The 16,120-nt window shown below is 34.7% G+C and overlaps 1 protein-coding gene across 3 annotated transcripts in view; it reads left to right on the top strand.

Moving 5' to 3' along the window:
• LOC110103782 (signal peptidase complex subunit 3B) overlaps window positions 1–14,641 on the top strand; it is a 29,388-nt gene extending 14,747 nt beyond the window's left edge. For all 3 annotated transcript variants that reach the window (XM_028699786.1, XM_020832616.2, XM_020832615.2), the window contains exons 5-7: window positions 820–873; window positions 13,361–13,447; window positions 14,300–14,641. In XM_028699786.1, coding sequence (XP_028555619.1) covers window positions 820–873; window positions 13,361–13,447; window positions 14,300–14,425 — 267 coding nt within the window. In that variant the 3' untranslated portion in view covers window positions 14,426–14,641. The remainder of the gene's footprint in view (window positions 1–819; window positions 874–13,360; window positions 13,448–14,299) is intronic.
• The last annotated feature ends 1,479 nt before the right edge of the window (window positions 14,642–16,120 follow it).

Raw genomic sequence — 16,120 nt, 5'->3', positions numbered from 1 at the left:
TCTCTCATTCTTAAGTTCAACAAGGGTATCTAAATTTGAACTGAGTAGAAGATATAAAAATTTGGCTACTTTTTCTTGAATCAGAAGTTGTGATTTGTGAGTTTCAATTCCATTGTTGGTATCAGCATCTTTAGTTTATCCTGACTTTTTAAGTCGACTTTTTAAATCATTCTCCATTCGTGTAGAGTGCTAGATTCATGTAGGGTGCTAGATGGGTGTTATTATATTATGTGCAAATTTCCTTTTGATGCATATAGCGATGTTGCTTTTTGGTTCAGTAGTTTTCTTTTCTTGATTTATTGGTTCATCTTCTCCCTTTTGTTGTACATGTTTGAATAATCGATATCTTTTTCTTACTATCTTATTTTAAATATAAATATACATGTCACTGTCAACCCCCATCACCCAAGTTTACTTGCAATCAAGTGGCTTGAACTCATTAATTATTCTTAGTGATTGGCCGCAACTTTTTATGATCATGGATCTACCATTTTTAAGTATTGAACTCCATCAGAGATACGAGCTTCATTTTCAGAATCTAAACAAAATAGCGTCGGATATACCGTTTAAGTTCCTTTTAAAATGCATTTTGGAATTCTGATTGAGCTAGAACCCAGGTTCATTTGCATTTTTAGACGTTTTTCTAGGTAGCAAAATTTTAATTTTATTTTCTCTCCTTGAGCTCATCTAGTCAATATAATTTTATATTATGATTCTGTCAATAATATATATGTTTTTTCTGTAGCTTATCTTTTCCTGGTGGTTTTATGGGTGTTAATATTTAGTTTTAAATATATCATCAATTCTATTGTTTTGCAGGTGTTCGTTTTTTTAGCTGCTGAATATGAAACCCCCCAAAATGCCCTGAACCAGGTACGTTGTAGCTATTCACTATTAGCTACATGATTGGATGTGGATACCTTTTGTTCTAATAGATTACCCCTTTATTAATTTGTTGAAGTTTGGTTTTGTTCAATATCACTTCCCAAGTGGAAATTGATTTGTTCTTCACAGTGATAATGGTGTACACGACTTAGCCGGTCAATATTATACACAAACTACCATGATTATTTTAATACATATTATTCCCTTTATTCCATTGTCACTTTCTAATGGTTGGATGCAATTGCTCATCGCTATCCATGTCAAAATTTAACTACTTTTTTTTATTTTATTTTAGAGAAATTTTAAGAGTTTTATTGTATTTTTTAAGAAGAGAAGAGATTGTCCAACAATTATGTTTGGAAGCTATTGTGAGGAAAAAGGATGATATAGTGTTTTTCTCCTATAAAAGATTTCACAAGAAGAGATGAGGGAATTGTTCCGGTGAGGTAGAACTAATAAATCTTATATCAACCAATGTAAAATCTTCATGAGAAGTCATATCATCTAATTCGAGTTAAGTAGAAAATCTGAAATATATTAGGCTCTCTAAATTAATTACACTTGAAGGAACCTCCAAGAAACACACTTGATAAGCGAAACATGTCAGTGTTTTGGTTTGTTAGGTTAACCTAAAAGGATTGACTAAAATACTATTATCTTATTAGGAAGTCTATGTTTTTAAGCATGCCAATCTGGTAGAGGGTGAATCAATGTAACCAAGTGAAATGGGGTTTCTCAACCCATGCAATAACAATATTTGAATTACTAGAAAGTCAATAGGAGAGCAAAAGGGCTCAAAAGGGTGCTGGGTAAAGGAAAGGAGTCTTAAAAAAGATAAAAAATAATATTGGTAAGAACTTCATAAGCATGTCATCCCAAGTTATCAAGTTTAAAATTATTTAACTGTTAAGGTATTCGACACAACCCAACCGTAAGACACTTTGTCAAGGATCATGAATTGCATAATTCAGAGTTGGCCTCGTGATGAAAACTCATACTTCCTATATGGAGGAATTCTAAGATGTAGACTGGAATGGATGTAGAGCTTACAATCCTTAGCATCATGATTCAGCCCTATAGAAAAGAGGGAAATGAGACAATCCAGTTTTACATATTTAGTGCTGTCAACTAGTCTTACAAATCCTGTTTAGGCCAGAAAGACAACTACCTAGCATATTATGATGATACTTAGGAGTATCAGTTAAATTTATGGTCACAAATGATAGTTCTGCCATAGGGAATATGTATTCATGTAAGTTATATGTCATTAAGTGAAAGACATTTCTATTTGCATTTGACTTGCCATGATATGAATGTGTGCCAACGCTTGGGGATTTTAATCATTGGCAAGCTCTACTATGTACCTCATTAAGGAGATATAAAGAGAACAATTTTTAAATAATAAGTTAGCTAGAAAGCCTTAATCATAGGAATTTTTTTTCCTGAATTAATTTTAAGTTGATCATTAATTTATTAATTTTTGTAGAAAATATTTTATCCTAAGTGCCTATCTCATTCTTATGATTCTCACTCAAATTACACAAAACATTAAAAAAGTCAAAAATAGGCAAGCTACAAATTACTCAAAAAAGATAATAAATGCAATAGATACTATGCCATTAGGGCTGAAAGAATAAAACATTAGCTAGTATAGCTAGACAATCATCATTTACATGCCCAGAAGAAAGTAGAAAAGTAACTTGAGTCTGTATAAATACAACCTAGACTTTTAAATCTTACAAAAATGAAATTGGCAATAAGTAACAAGCTAGGAAATCCCTCTATTTGCCCCTTGGTTCAATTTGGGTACTCCATGTTGATTTGGTGGTGGGGTATGTTGCAAACTTTTACTTGTACTTTGTCACACATACAAAGCTTTTCTAGATTGAAATGAAGTACAAATTTATAGAAATTAAATCTGTTGGAAAATAAAAGTAACCACATAGTTTATATATCACATAATAAAGCAAAAATAAATCACATAAAATCATACTTCATAGCAGCATATCTCTGAGCTGACATTTTTAAATTTTGACGATGGCGGTACATTTGGACTCCAAAAAGAATATCTCAATCCTAATGCAAAAAAAGTAGCCAAACTAGTTATGCGCTAAACATTTACATTGCAACTAGTCACGCAACGAAATTATATTCTTGCATATTTGTGATATTCTAGGTGTGAAGTGTGAACATTATTTGAAGGTGATGGATTGACAAAAAAACTATGGTGGAAAAAGGATGTTGATATATATATATATATATATATATATGATCACTTAAGTTTCGTTGCCCTTTTAGCTCACATGGCCTAGCCTCTCTCTGATTTTATTAACTTATTCATCCCAACTAATAGATTTTGATCAAATTGTATTAAGTAATTTCTATCATAATAGGTAAGTTCTTATGCCGTGTCCGCCCTTAAGACCAACAAGCCTGTTACTTTGCTTTCCATATCCTCTTCACTCTTCTTATTCTTTTCTCTCTCATTATCTTGTCCCTTCATGGCTTGCTTCAACCATTACAACATCTCTTCCCGTTGATCCCTTCTTTGCCACACATTGTATTATAATTCTTAATAAAATAACTACCCTTCATGTTACCTTATTTGATTATTTTTTTACGTATCTTATGTTTGACCCTTAGGCATCTACATGATTGGTATCTCGCTAAAGCACATGTCTTGTGCCTCTTATCTTTGTTGTCCTCTCCCTCTCTATGGAGGGAAGTTAATGTGATGTAACGATGGCTTAGGATTTTTATTTCCTAATGCGAACTAAGATGAAACAAAGAATGTAGATCACATAAGAAAATTCACAAACACCATTTTAAAGATCACCAAATGCAGAAAATATTATTTTCTTTAGGTGCAAACTAGAAAATATAGTAATTATAACCCCCATTGAGAATAAAATGATTATATAAATATGAAGAAATTAATAAGAAATTAGAACCATTCTAAATAAACAAACAATTTCAAAATTTTCACAACAATTAAACTTTCAGTTGCATCAAATTTGTACAAAATCAAAAACAATGACAATTCAAGAACAAGTATTTTAGAAGAATCTAGGTGAAGGAAAGAGATCACTAAAGAGAAGAAAATTTATGCCTTATATTTATATAAGGATAATAGTTTTACCTTTGTTACACTTGAAGGAATCTAAATTCAACTTGTGTACACAAAATTTAAAAGCACAAATTTTATTTAATAAAAGTTGAATAATTAATTGCCTCAAAATTTCTATTTATAGACTTATCATTCCCTTTGTTAATAGATATGAGTGATAGAAGATAAAATAATCTTAGTTCAATATATTTTGAAATTCTATTAATATTCGAACAACTTTTAATGTTTATCCAATTTAGATTAAACACCGTCCAAGAAACAATAGAATCCTATAAAACCACTGTTCCACATTATCAATAAATAAAATTATAACACATCATAAGGATAATCCACATGGAACAAAAAAAATTATAAATCTCATGCAAAACAATACTTGCACTTATTATGGTAATGACTAATGATAACTATGTGAAACAACCAATTATAGAATTGACTCAAATATTGGTTGGATTGTACATTGACCATAGGACTTACAATAATCCCATAATTTAACTCGTGCTACTTCTAGAATCTAGTCTATTGTTAAACAATGATAAATGACAAGCACATAACACCTTAAATTATCCACGAACAAAACTTAGTCCAATCTTATTCTAAACCATGTAACAAATTTATCACTAGGGAATCAAAACAATAGAGAGCAGAACCCATTCTCAAAGGCATTCAATATAAATACGTCAAAATACCTAAAATTAAAAATTGCAAAGAAAAATAAAATAGCATCACTAAAATAAACTTCAGATTAATTGTTGACCATATGCTTTCGAAGAGAATAAATACACTGATGCTACCCTTATACGACTATTGGCTTACATCATTTTGAGGGCCTACTTTTTTTTGTATGATTTCAACTGAGGATGTAATTTGTATTGTTAACAAGTCCATTTCCTTGAACCTTGTGCTCATTGTTTTCGATATAAATATTTGATTATCTCCTTCATCGCTAGTACTTGTTGATCTATTGTTACTAAATCACTTTTACAACTAGATCTTGCCCTATCCATTGCATTAACAGCCCCATTTTGACTTTTCCTTTGTTATTCATACAAGGAAATAACGCACTTTAGATTATAACCTTTTTAGGCCAGTGACATTCCAGGTTTTTAGTAACTTGGCACCATCATTATTGATTTGATGATGAACGTCTGACTGTTCTACTTCATAATATAGGATATTTCTCAATTCAGGGCAAGATTGCTTGCTCCTTTTGGTATGTCGGTTGCTCTGAGTTTCTGAAAATAAGATCACGCGGCTGAAACTAGCTTGGGCTTACTTAGAAGTTGAAAATTTTGTAGTTCGACACTTGTATAAATTCTTCCTTTTGCCTTCATACCTGGCTCTTTAAGCAGATCATGGTTTTCCTCTAATCTTATGGAATTATGTTGCTACCATTGAAACTATGTTGCACCGATACGGATACAGCGATACGGATACAGCGACACGGATATGACATGATACGGATACGTGACACGTCAATTCTTAAAAGCACAGGATACGGATACGGCGCGGATACGACATTATAATATATAAATCATACATAAAAATTAAGAAAGTAATTAAAACATAAATGACAAAAAAATTGAATTTTGATAGACCATCATCAGACCCAATTCCTACGCCACTAGAGTTCATTATCCTACGAAGGATCGACACAAATAAAACCACATGAATTTGAAACATAACAAATTTTAAGTAAAAGTATATATATGCCGCAGATATACCGGGGGTCCAAGGGAGCGCTGCCCCCTGGCGGGATTCGACCTGCCTGGTCAAGTCGCGGGGTCAAGGGGCAGCGCCCTGTGAGGGTTTCCGGGGGCAGCATCCCTGTAACAAATTTTTATTATAAGAGTTGTTTTAAAGCATTATCTAGCTTCTCGGTGCCGCTTGGTACCTTTCGGTACCCCTCAGTACTGAGCAGTACCGAGCATTGATATTGAGCATGGTACCGAGCATTGCAGAGAGGTACTGAGAGGTACCGAGTTCCGGTACCAAGCAATACCGAGTACCTAGATGTACTGAGTACCGAGCGGTACCGAGTTCTGTTACCGAGCTGTACTGAGTACCGAGCTGTACGAGTTTCGGTACCGAGCAGTACCGAGTACCGAGTGCCTTCATACCTGGCTCTTTAAGCAGATCATGGTTTTCCTCTAATCTTATGGAATTATGTTGCTACCATTGAAACTATGTTGCACCGATACGGATACGGCGACACGGATATGACACGATACGGATACGGGACACGTCAATTCTTAAAAGCACAGGATACGGATACGGCGCGAATACGATATTATAATATATAAATCATACATAAAAATTAAGAAAGTAATCAAAACGTAAATGACAAAAAAATTGAATTGGTATCTGATAGACAATAATCAGACCCATTTCCTACGCCACTAGAGCTCATTATCCTACGAAGGATCGACACAAATAAAACCACATGAATTTGAAACATAAAAAATTTTAAGTAAAAGTGTAGATATGTCGCAGATATACCAGGGGTCCAAGGTGCCCCCTGGCGGGGTTCGACCTGCCTGGTCAGGTCGCGGAGTCAAGGGGCAGCGCCCTGTGGGGGTTTCCGGGGGCAGCATCCCTGTAACAAATTTTTATTATAAGAGTTGTTTTAAATCATTCTCTAGCTTCTCGGTGCCGCTTGGTACCTTTCGGTACCCCTCAATACCGAACAGTACCGAGCATTGATATTGAGCATGGTACCGAGCATTGTAGAGAGGTACTGAGAGGTACCGAGTTCCGGTACCAAGCAATACCGAGTACCTAGATGTGCTGAGTATCGAGCGGTACCGAGTTCTGGTACCGAGCTGTACTGAGTACCGAGCTGTACGAGTTTCGGTACCGAGCAGTACCGAGTACCGAGTACCGAGTTGTACCGAGTATGGAGCAGTACCGAGTTCTGGTACCTTTTTTTTCATTTTTTTTAATAAGACACGCGTATCTGATACGTGTGTCCGATCAAATTTAAATAATATTTTAATTGGATACAGCAAAGCCGTATCCGACACGTATCCGTGCCGTATCGGAGGCGTATCCGTATCCGACATGTGTCCGATACAACATGGCTCATAAATAGGAGTATCCGTACTACATTGCATTGAGCAAACTTTGATTTGAATTGCATCGCCACATGAATTTCAACTGATGGCTGGAGGAACTCTATCCACACCATTTCTTGTTCCATGAGCCAAAGTATAAGGTGATTATCTTGCTATGATCGAGGGCATAATCATTAAACTCATAATGTAATGGTTAGTTACCCATGATCCTTTCTTTCCTTTAGCTTTTCTTCATTATGTTTAATTTTGTTTTATTGGTTGCTTTTGCTTGTCCATTAGTTTAAGGGTGACTTATTTATGCATATTGTAAAGTAACTACTTTTTTAGTAAAATTGTTATAGATTTTTTTTGGCAATTTAGGTTTCGTTGTTTTTTATCATTGGCAAAGATAGGCTGATCTTGTGATGGATGTGTGCTCAAATGAATTTAATGGTTGCTTATATTATGACCATCGATAGTGGGACCGCCTTGGCCCACTTTATGAAATAATTGGTGAGGAAAAAAATATATTTTTGTACTGTTTGAAAACCAGTGAGAAATATCAAATAAAATCCATCCCCTAGGCCACGATAGACCAGCATAAGGACATTAGGTGAAATCTTTGGATTTGGCCGATGAAGGGCATGCCCTTATAATGGGCAAATTTTGTATTTTTTTGGTGAATTGTTTGGTGCACACTTCATATAGCTGACCAGTAGTAACCTTGGTGGAGGATGCTTTTAGCCACTGATCATTTTGCTAAATGTTTTCACCACGTATCTTTATTAAATTCATTCAACAATTCTTGGTGTTCCTTAGGATTTAGGCACCTCATGTGCTGCTTAGACAATGACTTTAGATAAAGCTCATTTTATGAGATAATAAACTTCCACTACTTCTTTCTAAGGATTTCATACTTTAACATATATGGGGTTAGCCAACATGGCTTTAGATTGATCTCCATCATCTTGGGCTCATTCATGTAAGGGGACAATAGCTCCTGAGCAATGGCCATATATGGATTATCATACCTGTTGAGCGAGTCAACCAGTTAGTTTTATTTTTGGGATAGATTCTCATTGATGTAAGTCGTCTTAGATGGTTTGTTCATGTAAAATGTTGGCCTTCCAATGACTCTGTTAGGAGAGTAGATATATTAGTTCCGAACGATATTAATGAAGATATAGCCAGACTTAAAAAGATTTGGTTAGAAAGTATTAAAAATGACATTTTTTTAGATTTAAATGAGAATCTGACTTTGAATAGGGCACAATAAAAATAAATGATTCATGTAGCCAATCCCTCATGGTGGGATCAAGGCTTGTTGTTGTTGTTGTTGCATTCTCAATTTAGAACTCGTCAAACTTTGATGCATCTATGTTAATCTTTGCTAGGTGGCAAATGTGCATTTTTCCTTTTGCCTTGTATTTCCTGTATAATTTGTTCCCTGCTTACTGGGAGCTGCTGAAAATCCACATCTTTACTATTAAATAAAGTTCAAAGTCTCTCAACCAAGAATGCTTCACATACTCGCTACTTCGAACTTGAACAGCATAGCTTTTGGGGATTTCATTTGGGCTTAGTAGAATCAGTCCAACACCACAAGTATTTGCCTCTAACATACTATTTGTGTGCATCTTCTTGTACTCCTTGTATGTTTTTTTGTTTTATTTTATTGATTTTGTGAAATCAACAACCAAGTTAATGAGAACTTGGATTTTCACAGCAATCTTAGGGATGCATATCTTGTACTCTTCGAGTTTGATGAACCACTTGGTTAACCTCATTGAAAGTTCATGCTTGAGTAGGATTTCGTTAATTGGTTGATCAGCGATGACCTTGCTGGGTTGAGCTTTGGAAGTATTGCTTATGTCTTTTAGATGTTGGCGTTAGTGCTAGAGTCAGCTTCTCCATTTGTGGATTTTTATCTTAAAACATGTTAAACATATCAAAATCTTGCTTTTATATTAGATTGACAGTTATATCGACACTTATTCTCTAATTATTATCTGACTAACTTTTATTCAAGGTAAAGCAATATATATCCACCTGGGTGTGGGCTATTAAGCATTGGTAGGGCCCCCATGATGGGGGCAATCATTCAATTTAGTATCGGATTCACTGCATTGCTTAGTCCAAGAAAAATTTGAGGATTTTTCAATGATTTAAATGGATGTGCAGCCTTCTAAGTCAATTTTGGATGAGTTGACTTAGAGAAGCAATTTTTTGTCAATTTTTGTATTTTGTTCAAGCACAAAAGATCCATTTTTGATGACTGCTTGTATACTTTATTGACATAAATGTTGATACATCTTGGAGAAATTAAGAATCCTAGGAATTTGCCAATTGCTGCTTTGAAAATGTTTTCTAGCAGCCTTTAGTAAGTGGCTCTAACATTCTTCAACCTTAATGGCTTACCATATAGTTGTAAGTACAATTTCTTATAATGAAATCCATTTTATCCTTGTCAGAAATGTGTATTTTAATTTGATGATATTTTGAAAAGGCACATAATAGAGCAAGGACAAAGAGCCTAATAGTGAAGTTGGTGAGGAAATCATTGGTTGATTGTGGATTTGAGTATTATGGGTAGGCATTGTTAAGTATAATCGGTGAACATGCATTACTTCCTGTTTCTCTTCATCATGTTGAAATTGAAGATCCACTTAGGATATTAGAATTCCTGAATGAATTTTACTTAGAGGAGTTTGCCGATGTTGACTAGAATCTTTGAGCTATTCTTTTATGTCATTTTCCTTCTTTTTTGCTTGGTAGGCTTGGGTTATGGGTTGAGGTGGAAAAGTGTCTTGCAATATCTAGTTTTACTTCTTGGAGGGCTCCCAAGGAAAATGTGCTTGTTATGGTGGAGTAATTTGATCAAATCGAAAAATAATTACTTTTGTTTGCCAAAATAATTTTGAGTGTGTGAACCAAATAATCTTCATCCGCCAATTTTCGACCATGTTATAAGCCAAAGGGTGGGGCACTGTTCGAGATCTTCCTCTTGTGGGTCCAATTTGATGTGGGTTTGTTGGTGTGCCTATTTTTTTCTTTTTCTTGGGGCTCTATTTGTATCTTTAATGCACCTAGATAGCTACTTATGATTACCATTATGACTCCTCCTGTGGGGATTTTGATCATGAGTTGATAAATTGAACGTACAACTTTGAAGGCATTGAGTACTAAATGTGGTGTTGTAGGCTGATGAAGTCCTAACCACTATGAAGCATGAATAATATAGATTTGGTTGTGAAATCTTGATAGCCCCTTTATAACTTCCTTCTAGGGTGCGTAAGTGCGTTGTTCCCTTGAAAAATTCACGAGTCCTCTAGAAATTTGATAGGAAATACTTGAGTTCGCAAGTAACCTAACCAAAATCGGCGAACAAACAGCAGCCAACTGGCTGTCCACAGCAGGAAAACAGCAGAAATCTATTTATGTTGTTGTTTACAGTAGAAAAACAGCACTTGTCCAGAAAAATCTGAGAGAAAACTCAAAAGAAAGCTTGTATTTCACTAGTAGATGAATAAAAACAGCAAGATACAATTGATCCTCAATTCGAGAGGAGGATCGATCTCTCCCAAATCTCTAGACGCCGCTAGAGCCCAAAGAAAACCTAAATCTAAGAGATCTCAAATTTCAGCGAAATTCAAGATACTCAAACCCTAGCAAAATCAACTATTTAATGCATACAAATCAGAAGGAATTCCCTTAACAATCCCTACATTCAAATTTCTCTCTGAAACCCCCCAAAAATCCTTCCTAAAACGCTCTGTTTGAGCTGTCGGCCCGCCCGATCTCCGCAGGAGGCGGAGATCCTGCCTGTTCGCCCCCGTGAACCGGTCCCGCCTGGACCGGCTGGACCGGTCTAACAAAATTCTAAGTTTTCTTGCATCAATTTTTAATTTTTCAAAGTTATTTAAAACCAAACATCCATGAAATTGTCAAAATCTATTAGGATCCAATAAGCCTCAAAATTGGGATGTTGGTTCTCAAGTTGATTGCTTAACTCATTTCTTATTAATGGAAGGTCATATCGGTACAATTAATTGGAGAAATGTTTTATCCTCAGAGTAATCTAGCCATCTCAAGCCTGCTTGTTTTGATCCCTCTTAATAATTTCATTTTCGTGAACATTCTAACTTTGGTGGTCATTTTCATCGTTTAGCTCCTTCTGTTTTTTCCTTTGGCTTCTCTTTAACTACTGCCAGAGACCCTTCATTATTAGCATCTCGAAGATCTTTATGTTGCATATCTTCTGTGGCATATTAATGATTGTTTTGGTATAAGTAGAATTCATTGGAATTTTAATGCTCCGATTGGCCCCTCAGCTTTTTTGGCCATCAATAGTACATTTATTTTGGATGGCCTCTATTATTGTGTATAATGTTTATTTGAGAGTTAATAAAGTTAGCAATTGTGAAGCAAATTTTTTTGTGGCGCGAGAGGTAGGTGATAGGTAGTTTGGTGAGATTGTTTGACATGATCTCATTGTCGGACTTTTTTTTTTTTTGACGGTGCTAGCTCGGCGGGATAGGAGAGTTGCTTAGACATCTTCTTTAACTTTTCAAAGTTTAGGTATTTTCCTGCTTTGGTGGGTTGGTTAGTCATTGTATTTAATTGGTTCTTAATGATCTTGAATCTTCCTTAATGTAGACCTTGAATCAAGGTGACCTTAGAATTCAGATGCAAACCTCCATGTTCTCTTTTTGTTAAATCAGGTGACAAAGTCCTTCAAGAGTTCACCTTGGGTTTATGGGCGGATGAAAGTTTCGCTACTTGTTTGGTTTTGTTTTTGTGAATAAGAATAGTTTTTAGCCATTGGCTCTTAAAATTAGAAAAAATAGTAATGGAGCATGGCGGTAGTTTCTAAACTTATTTAGTATGACCCACTTAAGTGTGGCAAAGAACAGTTAATATCTGATCGCTTTTGAGATGTTGCTAGCCCCAATAACGCCTCAATTTCAGTGATAGAATAGAAGTTTATGAAATTTTGAACTTTTGAGAGCGGCTCAACGTGGATGGTTCCGGTCAATGTGGATGATGGTGTTTGTTCCTAGAAGTCCTCTTCCATTCGTGGCGTTCCTAGGCCTGTTCTTTACCTCTCTTGGGATTGCTCCATTGTAACGGATGGTGAACTTATTGGTGTTGTCGCTTTCCTAAAAATGTTATTGCCAGTCTTATACAAAAGTGAGCCTATATATATAAGTTCGACAAAGCATTTATATAAGTTTGCACAAAAGTGAGCCTATAGAAGACACATAATTTAAAAAGAAATATTTTACTTTTGATTTATACATATATTTCAAAATATTATCCCATTGTTAGATGACATTATTGTGTACCACACGCCATTAACTTACTCTTTAATTAAGGATATGATTTTTTGAATTGAATTTTTTTTCTATATAATGCTGAAAGAAACCAAGAAGCCTTGATCCGAGGGATTAGTTCTGTATTTAGCTTGGCCTCAACTTGTCCAACTTGGCATCCGACCTGGCCACCATCACATGGCTTGGTCTAGTTATGGAAGATCTGACGCATAATGGCTCTAACATGACTGTGAATCCGGAAACTACAAATCAATGCCAAATAAAGCATAACCTAAATAACCCAAAAAAATTGAAGTAATGAAATATGTAATATTCATATGAAAGTGCAATAAAAAAATCATATATTCTAAATTTTTGCTTCATTAATAGGATTATTGGCAACAACCACATTATAGCTTTGTACTTGTGGAATTCTAGTTGGTCTAGAAAGCAAGCCTTTCCATAGTGCAAGTACCAATAAATAAAAGTCATTAGGCATGTGTGGAGGGAAAAGGAGGTTGATTTGGTGGCAGGGAGGCCAGCAACGTGGGAGATCAGGAGGCAGACGATGTACTAGGGAGGAAGCTGACAGCACTTGGGGAGGGGGAGGTTAATGGTGTGTAGTAGTTGAGCGAACGGGTCTGTGTTAGGGCAAATTATTACGTGCGGTATCCGGACCGTTCGGAGGCGAAGCTGGATGCATGACGTCACCCGGAAGCACTGGGCCCTACGTGATGTGGCGCTTCTGGATTCGCCTCCGGATGAATCCGGACGCCGCACATAATAATTTGCCCTCTGCTAGACGCAATTAATTACTTATGCTAGGAGTTTAAGAAAGTTGCCCGGGAATATGAGCTTTCTCTGATTACTATTCATCGCTTCATTGAGGAGTTCAAGCAAGTATGAGCTTTCTCTATATATGTATGTATGTATAATATGTGAGAAATGTATAATATGTGAGAAACTAATATTCTTTTGCTTGACAGATTTCCCTTTGGGATGCAATCATCCCCTCAAAAGAGCATGCAAAGTTCTGGATTCACACTTCAAACAAATATCGTTTTATTGATCAGGTAATGTTATGAGTTCTCCTTTTAGTTTTAATGATCCTTGAATTTTATTTTCCATTCAAATGTTAAAATCATTTTAGACTCCACTAATTAGTACTTAGCCAACCCCAATAACAAATACAGTATGAAATTAAATTAGTAAGTTTATATATAGCAACCAAGCTCAGGTCTTAAAAAAGAAAATAAAGAGTTTATAGAAATAATAATTGTACAAGGATGTTCTGATACAATTTATAGTAACATGTACTTGAAAAATATTAGATTTATTTCAAGATTAGTGCAATATAAAATTTTTATATACAACACTAATGTAAAAATACATTTAATGATTTTTAAGCTCATTCTATTACAAATTATATCATAATATTCTGACTAGGGGTGTCAATTTCGGGTCACGGGTCGGGTTCGGGTTTAATCCGAAACTTACCCAGCACTATCGGGTCAACTTGAACTCGTCCCTTTTTTGATACCGGGTCGGTTTTCCTAACCCGACCCGACCCAAATGACTTGGTGCCAACAAAAAAATGGTAGTTCTTGGGTCCAAAAATGGGTAAATCTCTGCTTTTCGGGTAAAAAACGGGTCAATCTCGGGTTGTTGAGTAAAAAACGGGGTTTCGGGTAAAAAATGGGTCAATTTCGGGTCGAAGGGTAAACTCGAACCCGACCCGATTTTTGAAACAGGTCGAATAGTTGAGCCCGAAACCGACCTGTTTCGGGTTCGGGTTGACCCTAACCCGAAATTTTCGGGTCTGGTTCGAGTCGGGTTTTCTGGTCGTGTCAAATATTGATACCCCTAATTCTGACGCACTTATTTTTTATGAGTTTAGGGTATTTTATGTTTGCTTATACATGCAGGGAAGCAATCTACGGGGCAAAGAATACAATTTGACGCTGCATTGGCATGTGATGCCTAAGACAGGCAAGATGTTTGCTGATAAAATAGTCAAGACTGGTTATCGACTTCCTGAAGAATACAGATAGATCAAAGCTGTGGCTATTGAGTTATTTGGGCCTCTTCTTCGTAAGGAAATCATTTCAAGTAGAGTTTCCCCCGCTTCTAGACTTTAAATTTTCATTTTTATATTTTGGTGTTGTGGACAAATAGAGCTAATTAGTCATTTGACTTGTCTATTTTGAGAACTAACTTAAAATTTTCTTTTACATCAGATGAGTTTTGTTTGGAAAATTCAACTTTTTCTCTCATAATGCTTTAATTTGGACCAGCATAGTATTATATTTTTATTTGATTAAGGCTTCGTTTGGGACGACTTTCTTACTGCTTCTTAAAGCAGTTTTTTAGTAAAAAAAATTAAATTTTTTTACTAGAAAACTGCTTTAAGAAGTAATAAGAAAGCAGCCCCAAACGAAGCCTAAGACTTTATTAGGCATGGCTTTATTACTATTTTGTAAAGCAATTTTCTAGTATAAAAATTTTAATTAAGTTGATTTAAGAAGCAGTAAGAAAGTCGTCCCAAATGAAATCTAAAACTCTCTAAAATTAATGTTTAAGCCAAAATATCATTTTATGCATATGAAGTAGTTATTTTTTGATTTATATTGCTCTTGAACTGTCTCTCTTGTAATACAAAGCTTCAATCTAAAAACTCTTACAGTTCCTCCACTCACTTCATGATTTCTTCTCTTCATGGCATTTATATGGTAACAATTTTGTAATATATATAGCTATAAATATGAGCTTCGATGGCTCTTTAGAGAAATTTTATTCTTTCAACATCATTTAACTACATATTATGAAAAGGACACTTAATAATATCCTTTTTTTGTTCCAAATCCTCTTAGATGTTAAACTTTCTATTAGATATAAATTTTCTAAGTACAAACTTAACCATATTTTTTATGTATAAAACATTCATCATATGCTATAATAGCATACATAAGGAATATGATATGCAATGCAAGTTATTTATCATTAATTAGAGAGGTTTATTCTACATGTATGCACACTAGCTATGTACTTGTACTTAGGGTTTTTGATTACTAGGTAGTTCTATCTTGTACCTCACATAAGAGATATAAAGAGAATAACTTTTATTTAAAAATGGCTTGAGAGAGCTTTGATTTTAAGGTTTTTTTAACTAAATTGATGTTTAAATTGCTTATCAATTTATGAAAAAATTTGTAGAAAAAAATTTATCCTAATATCGTCCTGCAAAAGTCGCCTATAACGTAGAAAACATACAATAGTAAATAAATTAAAAAATATCTCATCAAAGTATTATAAAGAAACAATCAGAGTAAATAAAAGTATGTCGTGATGGTTGTAAAAGAATAAGGAACATGCCAACATAGTTGGATAATCTACACATACATGCCAAAAAAGTATAAATAATTTTTATTCAATGAACTAAAAAGTAAAAGGTAAGGTTCCATTTATTGTCCTTTTTTAAGCTTATATAACTTTGGAATAAGGAGCTAATAAAATACTATTACATATTTATGATATTGTCCTTGGATATTATCTTAGTTTTTCATCAATTTATTTCATGACATGTTGATTTGTACATGAGCATTTTTTTAATTCAAAATGCATAACTTCATAGTAGTAAATACCCATTAGAGTCATCAATATAATAAAACAATCATCTTTCCAAATGATCTATCCATGAAAGAATTGTGTTTGTCGAAGCTATGTCAAACATCAACTTAGGAATAAGA

The sequence above is a fragment of the Dendrobium catenatum genome, unplaced genomic scaffold (genome assembly GCF_001605985.2).
Source record: "Dendrobium catenatum unplaced genomic scaffold, ASM160598v2 fragScaff_scaffold_1391, whole genome shotgun sequence".
NCBI classification, from domain to species: Eukaryota; Viridiplantae; Streptophyta; class Magnoliopsida; order Asparagales; family Orchidaceae; genus Dendrobium; species Dendrobium catenatum.
This window is presented reverse-complemented; position numbering and strand designations above follow the sequence as displayed.